Source organism: Mirounga angustirostris, unplaced genomic scaffold (genome assembly GCF_029215605.1).
Source record: "Mirounga angustirostris isolate CCGP_5_RB_7025 unplaced genomic scaffold, mMirAng1.0.hap1 SCAF_7, whole genome shotgun sequence".
NCBI lineage: Eukaryota > Metazoa > Chordata > Mammalia > Carnivora > Phocidae > Mirounga > Mirounga angustirostris.
This window is the reverse complement of record NW_026991715.1, coordinates 88,229,218-88,247,705: the sequence shown is the minus strand read 5'-3', so window position 1 is coordinate 88,247,705 and position 18,488 is coordinate 88,229,218. Positions and strand designations below refer to the sequence as shown.

Genomic DNA, 18,488 nt, shown 5'->3' with positions numbered 1-18,488 from the left:
CAGGTGACAAGACAGAGACTGGGACTTGGGCCCCAGACCTGGAATTTGAACCCAGGTCATTTTAGAGAGGAAGAGCAAAAAGATGATACATTTTTGCTAATATGGAGTGATCTCCAGGACATTGTATAAGCAAGGAAAAAAAGTGGGGGAGGGGAGCAGCAGCGTATAATACACTCCCATTATATAAAATTAAAAACAAAAATCAGGGATGGGGGCTGTGCATACGTATATACTTGCACACAGGATACATGAGAAACTAGTAACAGTAGTGGCTCTGGAAAGGGTTTCTGAAAGCCTGGGGATCAGGAGTGGGAGACAGGTTTTTTACTATATATTCTTTAATAGCATTTGCCTTTTTTACCATGTTGTACTTTTTTTTTTTTTTTAAGATTTTATTTATTTATTCGACAGAGAGAGACACAGCGAGAGAGGGAACACAAGCAGGGGGAGTGGGAGAGGGAGAAGCAGGCTTCCCGCCGCGCAGGGAGCCAGATGCGGGGCTCGATCCCAGGACCCTGGAATCATGACCCGAGCTGAAGGCAGACACTTAACGACTGAGCCACCCAGGCGCCCTACCATGTTGTACTTTTTAAAAAGTTCTATTGATAATTATCATGAATGCACTGAGTTCACAAAATGATTCCAGATGTGCATTCAAGTATCTAATAGATATGTTTTTGAAAAGCCTAGATGAGGACACTGATACTCTGCTAGGAAATATGCCTCATAATTTATGGGAAAGTAACAGAACAGTACAAGATTGATCATACAAAATTCAAATGTCAGGATTTCTACTCTGTTGCAACAGATACAACCCAAATCTTCAAGGCAAGGGGCATAAGGCATTCATACCTGTACATTTTTAAAAGATTTTATTTATTTATTTGAGAGCAAGAGTAAGAGTAGGGGAGAGGGGCAGAGACAGAGAATCTCAAGCCGACTCCGTGTCAAGCGTGGACCCCAATCTGGAGCTCGATCTCATGACCCTGAGATCATGACGTGAGATGAAATCATGAGTCCGATGCTTAACTGACTCAGGCACCCAGGTGCCCCCATATCTGTACATTTTAATCCAGAAGATTGTATTAGAGGTCATTAAGTCACAGCATGCTTTGTTTCAAAGGAGGAAAACTCAAGATAGGACCCAGAGTCCTTGGATCAGATGAAGTATAGGACAGTCGCCTTGTGCCAGGGGTAAGGAAACTTAGGCCCAAAGAGGGGAAGTGATTCGTAAGTGTAGCATGTTCTGTACCCGGAGGGGATCTGCACGAGAGTCACTGGGCACTCTGACATGACAAGTGTCTTTTTTTTTTTTTTTTAAAGATTTTATTTATTTGAGAGAGAGGATGAGAGGAGAGAGAGAGCACATGAGAGGGGGGAGGGTCAGAGGGAGAAGTAGACTCCCTGCCGAGCAGGGAGCCCGATGCGGGACTCGATCCCGGGACTCCAGGATCATGACCTGAGCCGAAGGCAGTCGCTTAACCAACTGAGCCACCCAGGCGCCCTGACATGACAAGTGTCTTAAGAGGACTGTGTCCTGACAGCTCTTGCACTCTCTGGGCATTGTGGAGTGTTGGCTTATCCTCTCCGGGTCAGCAGAAGACAGGAAGGGAAGAAATTAGTATACATTCTCATGTAAGGGAATTCAAACAAGGCATTCTGATCAAGACTGTTATGTGGCTAGTTTTGGAGAGGATCTCTAGAAAATTTAACAGTGTTAACTTTGTTTTAGAGAGCTGTAACTGTGACACTCCTTCAAGGTAACAAATCAGAATTAGATCATCTACTGAGATAATGATCCAGATCTGTGATTCCTGCTTCCTTTTCATCTGGACTAGAAGAATTCCTGCTGAGAGAGTCTTAGATTATCTCTTGACTGATTATTTAAGTAACTGCATGGAGAAATTATGTGGTAAAGTGGGAGGAAAGAAAAAGATATACCTGATTTGAGTAAATTTGAATTCCTGGTCTAGTTTGGCTGTGACCTGGGACACGTCATTCAGCATTCTGATCTTCCATCTCATTATCCATAAAATAAATGAACTGGGTACATAAACACTAGAGATCCCTCTTATTCCCCCCCTCTTTTTAAAGATTTATTTATTTATTTTGGAGAGAGAGAGAGCAAGCATGGGGGTAGGGGCAGAAGGAGAGAAAAGCAGACTCCCCACTGAGCATGGAGCCTCACACTGGGGTCCTTCTCACAACCCTGAGATCATGACCTGAGCCGAAATCAAGAGTCAGACGCTTAACGGACTGAGCCACCCAGGGGCCCTGAGATCCCTCTTCTTGCTAAAAGTCTCTCTTCTTTTCTTTGGCTTATCTGTCATAGAGTTAAAAGGACCAAACTTGAAAAAAGATTTTGGAAAGCTTTCTTTAAGTATTTTTTAATTTAACCATCATTTCAGAAGACTCACAGACTTGTGAAAAATACCTTCCCAGATCACAAAATACATTTTTCTCGTTGGGAATATGTAATGTTTTTGCATGCTTTTATATACAAAAGTATGGCTGGTTCTTCAAAACTTAAGTTCAAATGAAATTCTTATTGACAAGCTGAATGAAGTTGATTGCAACAAGCTTTGCATTAATACACTTTTTCGAACTATTCTTTTAGTCAAAATTGACCAGATGAATCTGGATTTTACCTCTTTGGTTAACTCGTGGTTGGAAATTAGTACTGTCTTGCTGGCTACACATAGAAAGAGGCCTTTCTGGACAGGTTTTTGCATGATGTTGTCTCTGCCTTTGACTTCTGTGTGAATATAACCAAAGACTAGTCCTTTTGTGAACCTACTCGTTCTTTTAGCAATCAGCAGTGTGAATTGTTTTCACCTTGCCAGTTGTTTGTGGTCACAGCTCCTGAGGCCCTGCCTTGATTTTACAAACCATATAGGTAAATTTTTCTGTTTTTTTCACCCTTCTTTCTTTACAGATGGAGGTCCAAGGGTGTCTGTCAACTGCTTGAGATTGTTTTGAGATAGATCTCCTAAGCAGATGGCATCTGAAGATGTCACACCTTTGTTTTACTATCAGATTCAGGATTCACAGTGATTTCGCTGTCAGCATCTTCTTCAGACTTAGTGAATATCTGGGATTGATTTCTTAATCTCCTTTCCTTACCTATGGGTCTCAATGTGAAAAATGGTTGGAGTTCCTAGAGTTTAGGGGTGATTTTGGTTGGTGTAGGGAGAGGAGGTAAAGTAAGGTGAAAAGGAACTACCTTTACTGTGGAGCAGATGCCCTGGTTGGCATTTTGAACAATGCACCATGTGGATCTGGGACCAAAAATCCTGAGGGGTGACAGGGAAGTCCCATGTAGAAATGGCCTTGCCTCTCTCCTCTCTCCTGGGGTGAGAATGGGGCATCTGAGGAAACCGCCCAGTTTCCTTCTCCAGAGAAGCTACAGTTGGAGCCCAGAGGAGAGCCACCCCTTTTGGACCAACTGTTACAGCCCAGGTGCCAGGCACACCCATGAACAGAGAAGGGGGTTTGCAGAGAAAGAACAGAGTGGACACACTGTGAGAAACACCAGAGGACCACGCAGCTCTGAGAGGAGAATGGGGGTAGGAGACAGGAGCCATGATTTCCAGTCTGTGAGGTCCTGCTGTGTCTTGAAGATGAATCTCTGTTTTGAGCTGGTTTCCTTGCACCTGAACAGTGGATAACATTATTTCTTTTGGTAACCCCATGAGGAAAGTGGGTGGTATTCTCTTTTTACTCATGAGGAAACTGAAGCTCAGAAACATTAAGTACATATTCAAGGTTACACAGATCCTAAGAGCAGTGTCAGGATTTGAACGCAGGTGTTTGGTATATTAGGGCCTCTATTTGGAAAGTAAATGGAAAATAAAAAAGGTGAAAGGCCTCAAATTACTTGAAAATAAACATCTCCAGTTTTTCCCACTATTGCATGATTTCCTTACTGATTAGATCGACTTGTTTCTGCAGATATTCTTGAGAAGACAGTACATTCTGCTAATTTATAGAGGAGCAGCAAGTCAGTCTGCTTCTACAACAAGGCATTTTTTTTAAGAAAGTGTTTAAGTTCTTTGGGACGTTTTACCTAGCAAAGAGGGGGAAAGGCAGTAGCAGTGTTAACCATGAGGAGCATCAGGTAGATCATATAGGCAGGTGTCTGTTCAAGGCTGTTTTCCTTAGTTGGCCCTCTTTTCTATTCTGCCTTGAAGCTCATGTTTATTTTCATTCTGTAAAAGATTTCTTGATATATGGCGAGTCTGGTTAGATGTTCTCTAAAAAGTTAATATTTTCACTCTTCCCAGGAATGTTTAGCATTCCACGCATAGCTACCAAAATTAGAAAAGCAAGCAAAACTAAAGGCCTATGGTATATTAAATATCATAGCTTTAGTGAGTTACCATAATGATACTTTTTTTCCCCCTTTCCCTTTTCCTTCATCAAGAATTTATTGAGCACCTCTTTGGCATAAGACCTGTGATATTATGATTTCTAGTAAGAAATACATATTTGGTCTTTATTCCCTTTTCTGGTTTCTGGCATGAAGCTCCTAAAAACCGTTAGAATTTCCTAAGTGATAAGAGCGATAAAGGTAAAGGAGCATCTTTTGTTATTCATAGCAAGCCCCTTTTAACCTTACCTGAGTTTGTGTGTGTGGGGTGACTTTTGGGAACCCCCTAAGGAGGGGGGCTGGTTGCCAGGGGAAACCAACCATCATTAGGGAGTTGGAATTTTCAGCCCCACCCCCTGACCTCTAGGAAGGAAAGAGGTGTTTGAGTTTGGGTTCAATCAGTGATAGCCAATGATTTCATCAATCATTCCTGTGTACTGAAGCCTCCCTAAAAACCCAGAGGATGGGGTTCTGAGGGGTTGGTGAATTCATGGAGATGCACTGAGTAGTGCTCAGGGCCCTTTCTCATACCTTGCCCTGTGCATCTCTTCCATTTGGCCATTTTTGAGTTATATCCTTTTTAATGAACTGGTGATCTAATAAGTAAGCTGTTTCTGAGTTCCGTGAGGCCCTCTAGCAAATTAACCAGAAGAGGGGCCAGTCTTGAGGGACTGAGCTGTTAACATGTGGGATCTGACATTTTTCAGGTAGATAGTGTCAGAATTGAGTTAAATTGCAGGCCACCCAGTCAGTGTCCTCTGAGAATTGGATTGCTTGTAGGTATTGGATAAAACACACAGTGGAGACCCTTTTCTATGGAGCACAGAAAAATGAATAAAACTTGGCCCCTGGTCTAGGGGAACTTAGTCATCTAAAAATAATAAAGTGGTTATTTTGTACTTATTAAACGCCAAGTGCTGTGTTAAGCACTTTCTTTTATTTATTATTTTTTTATTTTTTTATTTTAAGTAGGCTCCACACCCAATGAGGGGCCTGAACTCACAACCCCGAGATCAAGAGTTGCATGCTCCACTGACTGAGCCAGGCACCCCAAGCACTTTCTATAAATTATCTAATCCTCATATTCACTCTATAAGTAGTTGGTGATACCCGTATTTTATTGATGAGAAACCAGAGGCCCAGAGCCTTGTCCAGGCTCACACAGTCGGGGAAATTGGCAGAGCCGAGAAACAAATGCAGGTTTGTCCGACTTCCGATCTTGTACCCTTAACCACTTTGTCAGACTAGAGAAGTAAAAGATGTACTCACATGTGGGCAGGATGTATCAAGTGTCATAGAGTGGAGCTCCGGAAGAGTGTAAGTGTCCAGTAGGATAATTTGCTTATGACTTATGGTGATCTATGATGCTATTGTGAAGACAGTGGGCTTTGAAGGCTGGCTGGATTAGGGCAAGAGATTTCAGGCTGAGTTATGCAGCAGCCGATGGGGAAGGAGAGATAGAGGAAGACTTCCTTAAGGGTTGTGTGGATACAGACAGTTTTGATTCAATCACTTTTCAGATTCTTTTTCCTGACGGGCATGTGCCTGCCATAGTAGACTGCTGGCTCTTCTCTCCCTTTACCAATGGACCATTTCCCATTGTCCAAAAGAAAGGCAGACCTTTTCCTCATCCAGAATCTGTTATACTGTTTTGTCCTTAAATGATAAAAACCTCCTGAGTTAGTGTCTGGAAACTAAATGGCCTTAATTATTAAGCAGCACCTCCTTTTCTTTTTTAAGATTTATTTATTTATTTTAGAGAGCGAGTGTGTGCAGGAATGTGGGGGGAGGGGCAGAGGGAAAGATAGAGAGGAGGCAGAGGGAAAGATAGAGGGGAGGCAGAGCGGGTAGCCTGATGGCTCAGGGCTGGATCCCAGGACCCCAAGATCATGACCTGAGCTGAAACCAAGAGTCAGACACTCAACCCGCTGAGCTCCCAGGTGCCCCAACGACACCTCCTTTTCTAAGTCATTTCTTCATTTTGACTTTGGATAAAATTGAAGGAGGACCCAATTGATTTGTCATCCGATAGAACATTTGAAATAATTTTAGATAATATATTGCTGCTAGACATATAAGTTATAGAATTTCTTTAAAGACATTGTGTTCATAACAGAATACTTGCAACTCTACTTATTTACGTGAACAAGATTTCTCAGCATTGAAATCTATCTAAAAACAGGAATAGAATTATTGCCAAACTGTTTCATTTAGCACTAAATAATATTCTTCAATGCATTTAACCTATGTCATCATTGGGAAAACAAAACTACTTGTTCATCTCATTAAGAATTACTTTCTTTTTTTTTTTTTTTTAAAGATTTTATTTATTTATTTGAGAGAGAGAGAATGAGAGAGAGAGAGAGAGCACATGAGAGGGGGGAGGGTCAGAGGGAGAAGCAGACCCCCTGCCAAGCAGGGAGCCCGATGTGGGACTCGATCCAGGGACTCCAGGATCATGACCTGAGCCGAAGGCAATCGCTTAACCAACTGAGCCACCCAGGCGCCCCTAAGAATTACTTTCTAATAGAAGTTTATTTTTTACTTGTAATAATTATTTATCAACATTAGTTTGGTATGCTAATAATCTATTAATAATTGTAATGACTTAGTTCAGAAGAAATGTTTAACACCTAGAGCTTTATGGTCATGGGAAGTAAAACTTAAATTTATTTCTATTTTTTGTCACAGAGAAGTGAGATAGAGTGATGAATAGAACTTTCAAGTGTAAAATATGTATTACTCTGGGGTAAATTTTTCCAGAGAAGGTGGAATTGAAATGTAAATACAAAGAGAAAAAAGAGTGCCATGAAATTTCCAAATGTAACTCATTTCATCTAATTTTAAAATGGATGACTGTGGGCATCAAATTTCTATGGTTATTTTATTACATTGAAGAGAGTCATGAAACAATTCCATTTTAAAGTGTCAATATTTACTATATGCTGCAAATGACATTCTTTGGTATTATTTAAACTTTCTTCTTAAAAGTGAAGTATACTTGACATACAATATCCTATTAGTTTCAGGTGTACATTGTAGTGATTTGATATTTCTATACATTATGAAATGATCCCCATGATAAATCTAGTTACCATTTGTCACCATACAAAGTTGGAACTATTTAAACTTTTGATAAAAAATGTTAGATATCACCTTAGAAACATGCACTGAGGCACAATAGCTTTTCACATTCTTTTAGTGAGTACTGGGTAAAAAGCTGAAAGAACATTAAGTTATTAAGGCCTCTTAGATACGAGCTTAACTATGGAAGCAGAAAAAAATAATTTTCCCAATTGTACCTTAGCTAAATTTTTAAAGCTATTTTTATATACAATTATGTGTGCTTTGTATACATCTTATAGACTATTATAATTGCACCAAATAAAAACCTCTAAAGCAGGAATCTGGCATACTCCTCTGAAACAGAACCAACTTCAGGTTAGAGATGGGACTGCCTGCACCAGGTGAGATAAATTGTTTAGCAGAAGATGACTGGAGGTTTGCTGTATGTTGTTCTAAATTGCGTGGTCCTGTTGGAGGGGTTGGGGGAATGCAAGAGTACTGTCAGGGTAAGATGTGAGCGTTTACTCAACCCTCTCCCCTTGAATTGTGTCCTCCTATCAAAGAAGAAAAACTTGGTATTTAAGTGACTTGCCACCCCTCGATTCCAGCCAGTCATTCAGAGATAGGTGTTGTCATTGAGCCTATGGCTGCTGAAAGGAAAGATGGCGGCCCTCTGCGACTGCCATGTCTGGCAGCCACTCCAACACACACAGGTGCAGATCACAAGTTCTTCAGATAGAATCCTTTCGTTCTACTCTGAGCACCTCAGGGAGTGAAGATGACTTCCCAGGCTCAGAAGTGCCTTTCTTGTTTTTGAACTTGGCATTCTGACCCACCAGGACGATGTCTGTGGCCACCTCTCTCAGCGTGTGCACCTTGGTAACTCTGCCAAAGGCATAGAGGATGCAGTGCCTTCATTTCCACCCAACTCATGTTCCCAAGTTGATCATTCTGGTTATGAGGAAAGCATAGGGATCCAGAAGAATACTGGTTCGGGGAAGAAGAAATTGGAAGCAGACCAACCAGGGAAAGGATCTTTCATGTGTAGACATATTTTCCTAGCATCTTTCTCATTCACGCCCAGTTCTTTATAATCTACCCTCCAGCTTTTTAGCAGAAAGTCTTGTTTGATCCTGCAGTTGACGTGTAGCAAAATCAGTTTCTTAAAAGTCTGTATATTTATTTATTAAAAGTCTGTAAAAGCAGTCTGTAACTGCTTAAATACCATCCTTGGGATGTTTGAATGCAGAAACTCTTAAGAAAAGTGGGGATCTTGGGGTCCCGGGGTGTCTCAGTTGGTTAAGCATCTGACTCTTGATTTCATCTCAGGTCATGATCTCAGAGTCATGAGATCAAGCCCTGCATCGGGCTCCATGCTAGGCATGGAGCCTGCTTAAGATTCTCTCTCTCCCTCTGCCTCTGCCCTCCCCCCCCCCCCCGCTTAAAAAAAAAAACAACAACAATGGGGAAAGCAGGGATCTGGCTGCCTGTTTTCTTGATGAATGGGCTGATGTCAGGCATTTGAACTTCAAAGAATTAGTCATTGGATGCTGAAAAACTTATATTTTCCAAATTTTGTGTTTTAAGATTCAGTTTTGTTTTACCTAATTTACTGAGTGTTCTGCCAAATTTTCCTGTTGGGCCATAATTTGTGGTATTAGAAAAATATCTTATTTTCCTAACTTGCTATATGTTCTGCCATTTTTCCATAGTACCCAGTCTAAAGTTGGTGAAACCAAGGCAAAGTGACTTTGTACTGTCCGTGTGACAACTAGAACTAAGCTGTATTTCCAATTATTAGCTTGTTCTTAATTCATGAATAACACTTTTTTTCTGATAAATTGCATTGGGTTAGGTAATATAAAATCAGGTTAGTTTTACTGAAACCTAATACATAATTGTTGTGTTGGGGATGGTTATAATCTGTCCTGATTACTTGTCTTAAGCATCAGATATAGGTTTTTTTTTAATTTAGATAAGAAAAAGTGAATAAATGGGATAAAATTTAACCTAAAAATTTACAAATTTATCATATTTGAGAGTTCTTTTAATGAATTCGTTTATATATTATAATCCTGCTTTACTTATTGGCTATTTGTCCTTTCCCTCATATAACCAAATAAGGAGTTGACACTTGCCAAATATATCTTCTTTCATTTAATGCCATACATTTATCCTCATGCCCACTCTGTAAATTAAAAGCATTGGCAACATTTAAATAATATCAAAAATTTAATTTAGGTTGACGGTGTCAAATTGAGCTACAAATCTTGTGAGACGCCTAATACTACTTAAATGCAAAGTGTTTTGGGCGCCTGGGTGGCTCAGTTGGTTAAGCGACTGCCTTTGGCTCAGGTCATGATCCTGGAGTCCCGGGATCGAGTCCCACATCGGGCTTCCTGCTCGACAGGGAGTCTGCTTCTCCCTCTGACCCTCCCCCCTCTCATGAGCTCTCTCTCTCTCAAATAAATAAATAAAATCTTTAAAATAAATAAATAAATAAATAAATAAATAAATGCAAAGTGTTTTTATAACTGAAAATCCATGTATATTCATCACCAAGTCTTGACATCACAGGGCTGACTTAAGAATTGCCTCCAGATCAAGTGGCTAAATAGATTCTGGGAAAGTTGATTCTGTTTCTGACAGCCACTCTTCCTGAACTGAAGGCGAGGGTCATTTAAGGTGAGGGCACTCAAACGTGAACAGAACCAAGCCACACAAAAGCCTGGTAGTGGTCTGATGCACACGGGCTGGAAGCATTTGCCTTTAGGATGCTGAAAATGAACAGGCAGGATACCATAGAGCATTGGATGCTGGCATTGCAGTCTTGTCTAAACTGTAGAGAATTGTGTGCACCCATATTAAGCTGTAGTGACTAACAGTCCAGAGACCAAAATGATCACAGGAGTTAGATTTGGCTCCTTAATAAACTATAGCAGTCCCCTGATCAGCTTACTCTTCCAAATGGGACTAGCTTCTTGAAATAAAGCCCGTTGTCTTTTTAATGTGAACACTATGTATAATGAATTGGATGCTCCTAACTCTAAATGGTCTTGCTAGCATTAATATTTTATCTAAAGTAAAATACAGATTTACAAGAAGCCTTAATAACCATATATCAATAACTGATTTCTGTTATAGATAATCTACAGCTGTCATTTAGAAGAATAGTGAATTATGGCAGAAGGTAGCTTTGAAAACTCTTAAGAAGTAGCCTAGTCCTGTAGGATATGGCTACACGTCCTCTTTCTTGCATTTCCCATAGCTCTACATACAGACTTTTTTGGGGGGACTTACTTTTGACACTTCTACAAAATAACATCATTATCTTGAATTTTCCCTCCTAGTAGAAAAAATAGAAACAAACACATCCCTTACAGTAGACCTTCATTGATTGATGCCTACCATGTGTAAAGCACTGTGCTAACAGTCATAGAGCAGTACAGTAATGCGTCCTTCATTTTACTAAGATTTTGAGGCCTAAACCTTTACTAATAATTAAAAAAATAATTTTAGTATATATTTTATGAAATACATACATAATTCATATTTCTAGATATTTTAGATGGAAAATAACTGTTTGGCTTTAAAAGAAAGAATTGCCCCAAATGGAGTGATTTATGTAGTGTAGGAAAATTGCTCTCAATATTTTATTTCTTGAAGTAGATAGTGGTTAAATAGCCGCTCATTTTATAATTGTTAAACTGTTCATATCTATATGTTATATTCTTTTCTGGTGGTCCATTATAATTTACAGTGAAAAAGGAATGAGGGGAAAAGATTTTTCCAACCTGAAAATATCTTCTAGAGCAGTGCCTGAAATTCCATTGTGATCAGTTAATTATTTTAGTTAATATTTGGCTTCTCCTCTGCTTCTTTACAATGGAACTATTCTCTGGCCAGTAAGACATGAGAATGCAAGCCTTTTAGTGTGATGGGTTTGTCAGATCACCTCTTCTCCATAGCGCAGGTATCTGAGCTAATGTACAAGGGACGGTTCTGAAAGGTGCTAGGATGGTGTGGGGGGAAAGAGGCTTGGAAAGGAAAACAGTAGTGTACATCAGCATCATGGAGAGTGAGGAAACCTCAATAATGGGGTGCCTGGGTGGCTCAGTCAGTTGTGTCTGACTTTGGCTCAGGTCATGACCCCAGGGTCCTGAGATTGAGCCCCATGTTGGATTCCCTGCTCAGTGGGGAGTCTGCTTCTCCCTCTCCCTCTGCCCTTCACCCCACTTATACTCTCTCTCTCACACAAATAAATAAATAAAACCTTTAAAAAAAATAAAAAGGAAACCTCAATAATGCATATCCTATCTCTCTCACTTTGGCAGATTTCAGTAACCAACACAACCTAGCTTGACAGAATTGCTTACCTTTCTTCTCAAATGGTAGTGTGATAACATCTCACTAATTTTACCTAATTAGTTAAAATACGGTGTTTTAAAAGTATAGTTACTACTTTTAAGTGCACCTTTAGCAACATAAAGAAAGCTAATAAATATTGCCTAATTAGGGCTTTTTCAGCACCCTACATCCACGAATAGAAAAGCCTAAGTTATAGTTAGCAAATGAGTGTTATATAAGGGTATTCTTTAGAAGTGCTCCCAGGAAGTTCATGCTTGTAAGTAGCTTTTCCCCCCTGTAGTCTCTTTTCCTCATAACGTTTTTAAACCCCAGGCTTGTCCAGCTCACGTAGTTATAGAGAAGAGGAATACATATAAATAGATTTTTAGTTAGTAGTCCACTGTTTTGAATATAAAAGAACCGTGAATTAGATTGTATTATTGCCAGTACCTTATTTATTTATGCTGTGTATATGAGAGTTATATGACTGTTAATAAAATAGTCTTGACAGTCAAACAATTTATTTTTGAAGAAGCCTGGCTGAACTGTTTCTGAGTGTTTGAGAGACAACGTGTTGTTTCTGAGTGTTTGAGAGACAGCGTGTGTGTGGGGTTTTTTCCTGAAATTCTTTTGGAAAAACATCCATCTTGTTTCATCTCAAAGATAGTAGGAAGGGAAAAATGAAGGGGGGGATATCGGAGGGGGAGACGAACCATGAGAGACTATGGACTCTGAGAAACAAACTGAGGGTCCTAAAGGTGGGGGGGGGATGGGTTAGCCTGGTGATGGGTATTAAAGAGGGCATGTTCTGCATGGAGCACTGGGTGTTATACGCAAACAATGAATCATGGAACAGTACATCAAAATAAATAAATAAATAAATAAATAAATAATATATATATATATATATAGGATGTTGTGAATAACCAGACATTGGTTTATTTAGAAAATATATATACATACATAGTTTGAAACTTTTCTATTTGAAAATATTCCTGGATTTGTCTGCCTGTTTATTAATTTTTCAGAAGATTCAGAGAGAAGGAAATGAGGCAAAAGTGTTAAACACCCTCACTTTCTCTGAGGTGATCGGTTGTTAGAGTAAGAAAAGACTAATAATCAGTCTAAAGAGATGAAAAGTGAAGCGAACCTGGGCTTACTCTTAGGCTAGTCACAAAGGGCTCTGGTCCACGTGATGCTCACCTTTACTCAGTGCTGTTTCCGTCGGTGTTACTGGAACTGGGTGTTGGGCTCTCCTGTGTTCCTTCCTCTCCTAGCCTGGGAAAACAGCCCCAGTTTAATATAGGTCCCTTCATTTACATTATGAATTAGTAATACCTACTGAAAATACCACATTTAAAAAAATTTATTAGGAACAATAAAAATATTAACATTGGGCACACCTGTCTAGAGCCCCAGTGAATTAATCCCTCCCACCACTGCCCCAGGGCCATTTCACATGGAGTTCCACAGTTGAGAAGCAGCTCCAGCCCAAATCTGTGCCTGCAACTTTGGGAATCTGCCCTTGGGATTGTTGTTAATGGTTATGGCAGAATAGACGATGACCAGCCACTGCCGATGTCCCACGGCACACAGGGTAGTTCAAGGGACTGGTTTTGTCCAATTCATCATAGCTGGTGACATTTTCTGTAGACTCCAAACTGCTTTTCTAATGCTTGGACTCTGAATGTTGCTCCAACATGAATGTACCTTTAATGCCACATAGATCTTCAGGCTTACCTTTGCATTTCAGGATTCCAGAATAGGAACAAAATTCAGATATTAAATCCATTTCTTATTATGATAGTTTTAGGAGCTCTTCATTGAAACCACTGTTCTCTCTGTCCAAAGTGTATTCATTAATGTTTATTTTTCCTGATGAGTTGTCAAACGTGCCTCCAAGTGTTCTGAAGAGGCTGTCTCTTCCAGTGGACCCTTAATTTACACTGACTTTTTTTTTTTTAAAGATTTTATTTATTTATTTTTTGGGGGGGAGAGAGCATGAGCAGGGGGAGGGGCAGAGGGAGAAGCCGACTCCCCGCTGAACAGGGAGCACGACACAGCAACTCAGGACCCTGGGATCATGACCTTAGCCTACTGAGCCACCCCGGCATCCCTATTTACACTGACTTTTGAACTGTTTGAGCGTGGGGTGCAGATGGCACATGGAAGGCCATGTATCATGGTTTAGAGCTTAAGTCTCTAGAGCTAGACTTCTGGGTGTCAAAGCTGGTCCCCTCACTCATGGTCTGTGGGACCTTGGGAAAGGCCTGTTTTTCTTATTTTTAAAAATGGGGATAATATTAGTATCTATATTATATAGGATTATTTTGAAAATTATATAAATAAATAAAGTGCTTGGGATAGCACCTGACACATAGTAAGTGCTCAATAAATATTAGCTCTTAATAGTATTACAAACTCACCCTATGATTCAAAAACTGTAAGTGCTTAGTGGTGATCACACTTTGGATTGAAGGACTTGAACTCTGGACATAGTTCCGCAAGATGCTGCTCTCTAGACACACCTGCATGTCACATAGAGTTAATTGAACAAGGACTTTGGGCATCCCCTTGCTGGTCTCCCTTGTACTTCTCAGAGTGAGGCGCAAACCACTTGAGAAGGGTAATCATCAGTCCTCCCATGTCACCCCTGCAGGCTTATCAGCGTGTGTCCTGAGAATGGGATCCAAACTTCCTGGGTGGGCCTTGGCTACTTATCTTTATTTGGAGCATGATTTCCAACATTGTGTCTGCTGAGGGCTCCCTCTGCTGGTACATCTAGCATGGATGCAAATATGTGGAATAGTAGCTTTTAAGCAGTTTTAGGCTTTTCGAGATGTTTGTATAAAAAAAAACCCCCACACATTGAACTTTTTCTTTTTTACATGTGAGTGATAGAAATAACATCTGTATTACTCTTTTTTGCCGTTTGCATTATGAGTTGGAATATTTTTGGTTTGATTTAGAATCGGGGCTATCATGGCATGCCAAAAAACAGTCATTTCTTCACCATAGTTATCAGGGACTGATTATTAGGTCTTAACGTACCAATATATAGTACTAAATATTTTAGAATCCTGTTTTAACAGTCTAAAGAATATCCATGATTTGGGGACTTAGTTAACTCTTAAAGTTTCAAAAGGGCCCATTTTCAAGTGGTGTCATATCCTAGACCCCCTTGGACGTTGTTATGGTGAGGGCTTAGTACATGTCAGGGAATAGTACCTTAGATTTATTGGCCGATTCATTATTTATTTAGAATTATAATTTATCAATAAAATGTGCCATGATGTCCCTAAAATTGCATTTTAAAATAACTTTTTGGCTTCTTTGTGTTTTTTTTTTTCACCACTATCTCTTTTCTTCCATCTTTCCTTCCCCCTCTTCGTTGCTTAGGATCAAACAGCATAAATCGGGTAACAGCAAACGTGGAAAATGGAGAAAATGAAGGAACGACTAAAATTATTGCACCTTCACCAATAAAAAGGTCAGTCGGTTAACTGAAAGAACACATGTCAATATGCTATCACAAAAATGCTTTTTCCTGTTGGCAAGGTGAAGAATCTTTTTACTTTGATAGTTAATACTTTTGATCAAAATAGTCTATGAGCCAAAGAATACTTTAAAATGCCAGTGGAGGGGCTCCTGGGTTGCTTAGTCGTTAAGCGTCTGCCTTCGGCTCAGGTCATGATCCCAGGGTCCTGGGATTGAGCCCCGTATCGGGCTCCCTGCTCCGCGGGAAGCCTGCTTCTCCCTCTCCCACTCTTCCTGCTTGTGTTCCCTCTCTCTCTCGCTGTCTCTCACTGTCTGTCAAATAAATAAATTTTAAAAAAAGAAGGTCAGTGGAATATAAACAACAGGACCTGCCTCTCTCATTTGAAGGAAATGCTCCTGCTGGCACAGCATGGTGAACTCACAGTCCGCATTCCTGGCAGTAAAGGGAAAATTCCACATGATTGTTAAAATGGCATGATATCATGGACTTACTCAGAGGGACCTGTGACATAAAGTAGATGATATTCATGTTTAATGTCCTGTGTTCATCACCACGGTGCACTGAACTGTGGCCCTGGGAAGAGGGCTTATAGCATTTAGAGGCGCAGGGCTTCCGAAGTCAGTGATTGCATATGTATGAAGAGTTGTCATGGTCCTCTGCATCAATTTTCCCAGCAGCATTCCCCAGTGGAAAGGCTTTCTCTCAATATATTACATGGATTGTTTCCATGAAAGATCAGCCTTGTTCTCTGCTAAGACACTGTTTCGGCGTCAGTTTTTCCTATCTCCAATTATGTTCACGGAACAGCATTTGAGAAATACAATGAGCAGCTTTCATCAGCTCACTTTGTCTATAGCGATAGCTCCCCACATCATGGAGAAGTCCAAGCAGTCAGAAATACGTGACCTTGACAGACGTCTTTGATCATCTGCTCCATCTTTTGTTAGTAAATAATGGTGTCTTCATTCAGCTGGGTTGTGGCTACGTGGAGGAATACAGTTTATAATTTCCTAGCAAAAGAATTCTAAGATACGAGGATTCTCAGAGTTGTGGTGTTTTCCCCCGGGTTTTGCTTACATTTTCTTTTGTTTAGTTTGGGGACACTCCCTTTATGGATTCTATTTGGGATGCCAGGTTCTTTGCCTTTGTATACACTTTAGTTGAGTGTGCTTGCCTCCGTCAGCCTCACAGCTGTGGATAGAGTGTCCGCTTAATCTGTATGTACAGGGTACGCTTATGGTAAGTCCAACATAAGAACAGTAATCTGCCATGAAATTCAGATCCCAAGCCTTTTTAGAATGTACAGAAGGAGTTCAGTCCCCTTTACAACTGCATTCTTGCTGATAGGACTGATACCTGAAGGGCCACCAGATTTTCCCACTCAAGTTCCAGACGAGAAATGGCTTAGGGAGTGAATGCAATTAATCAGCCACCCAGGATTTCATTATTCTCTAACTTTCGCCTGCTCTCCCATTTCCCCTTTCATCTCCCTACTGCATTTCTCAGTCTCCCTCTTCGCTTTTCCCTTTTTTCTTCTCTGATTTATTAAACACACACACTTTCTACTGTTTTATTAAGTATCTACTGTATTTATTCTTCTCATGTCAAAAGTAAGATTTTACTTCGGGCATTTGATCTTCCAAAGATTATTTAAGTTTAATCAAAATACTGTATTGGTCAAAAAATAAAACCTACTTACTATATGCTAATACAATGAATTAAGTGCCTATGTCAAATATATAACTTTTTAGATTTATATTAATTTCTGTATGGGTGTAGTAGGATACAAGTTTATTTCCTTTTTTGAAATAACCTTGTCATTTTTTTCCTCTCTTCTTTGTTGGCTGTTATAAAGAATCCTGCTATGACCTGCTATAACCATGTTCAAGGACATTTATATAGAGGATACCTCAAAAAGCCAGGGTTAAATGTGGATTAGAAGTTAAGTAGCTCTATCTTTTCCTGAGGCTGAGACTCTGGGGATGTGAGAGATGATACACTTCCCCTCCCTCAGTGGTGGCCCAAGGCTTCTGATGAGTCCTTTCCTCTGTGTTTCCCCTGTGTGTCTAAAACAATTTGTTGAGATTGAATAACAACTCAGTTATATTTACATTCTTAGGGCAGAAAGATGATACTAGGTCAGGAAATAGCATTTGGAAGTCATTCTGATTTGGAAGGATGAAGCCAAGATATGGCGGAAGCTGGGGGCTGGGAAAGATCGGTTTGGGTAGCCTGAACTTGTCCACAGCTGACCTACCTGCACAGATTTAGATCCGGAGCTGAAAAGAGGGAGCCAGCCTCATGAGCCCTCATACCCCAGCTTTCCTTCCTTGTCAGCATTCTTCTTTTCTTGCCTCAACCCTTGCCCTTGCTTCCTGTCCTGCAGGTGGACTCTCTTCAAAGTTTCCTAACAGTGGATGACCTGGCTTTTGTTGACTTAAACCAGTAATACTAGAAAAAAAGGTGGAGGGGGGCCCAAAAGTACTTGCTGAAGATGTGAATTGTTTTAGGCAGCCACTTCATATTCTTTTTGGAATGAGTCACGGGTATAAATAAAAACACATTTTAAAACATTTGTTGAACAGTTTCACTGAAGAAGTCAATATGTGAGTTAACTTCCTTTTATTCTCCCTTTAATTTATTTTCCATGTTTGTTTCTTTTTTAAATTAAAGCTTTAAGAAAGTAAAGAATGAAAATAGCCCTGATACGCAAAGAAGCAAATCTCACGCACCATGGGAAGAAAACGGCCCCCAGAGGTAAAGAGAATCATTGTTTTTCTAAAGGAGAACAGTAGAAATGGGATTAGTGATTGCAGCTCATTAAATAATGGAATCCAACTGCTTTGTGACTGGGTGTTACTAGCTATGGACAAGGCAGTCAGATTCCTAAATCAGCATGACGGAGAACTTTTGAAGTAGAAATCAGCAGGATGTATCCTAATGGGAAACTTTCTCCTGGAACAGGATGGGAAACTATGCATTAAGACACTACCTGGAATGTCGTTATGATGGCTTAGAGTAAGAGAGTGTGTTTTTGAACTCTAAATTAATTATTAATGATAGTCCTTAAAAAACTATACTTGAGAAGTGTATTTGAGGACTAATGATTCTTAGAAGAATTTTATTCACAAAAATATCCACATATTCAGTTTCTCTCTGTCCATGAATACCAAACCAGCAGCAGACCTGCATTATACCTCACTGGCT

At 40.0% G+C, this 18,488-nt stretch overlaps 1 protein-coding gene across 6 annotated transcripts in view; it reads left to right on the top strand.

Annotated features, from left to right (window-relative positions):
* Positions 1 to 18,488, top strand: part of EPB41L4A (erythrocyte membrane protein band 4.1 like 4A) — a 249,881-nt gene that overhangs the window by 186,068 nt on the left and 45,325 nt on the right. For all 6 annotated transcript variants that reach the window (XM_045899935.3, XM_064596462.1, XM_064596465.1 and 3 more), the window contains exons 14-15: positions 15,182 to 15,272; positions 17,955 to 18,038. In XM_045899935.3, the coding sequence (XP_045755891.1) occupies positions 15,182 to 15,272; positions 17,955 to 18,038 (175 nt within the window). The remainder of the gene's footprint in view (positions 1 to 15,181; positions 15,273 to 17,954; positions 18,039 to 18,488) is intronic.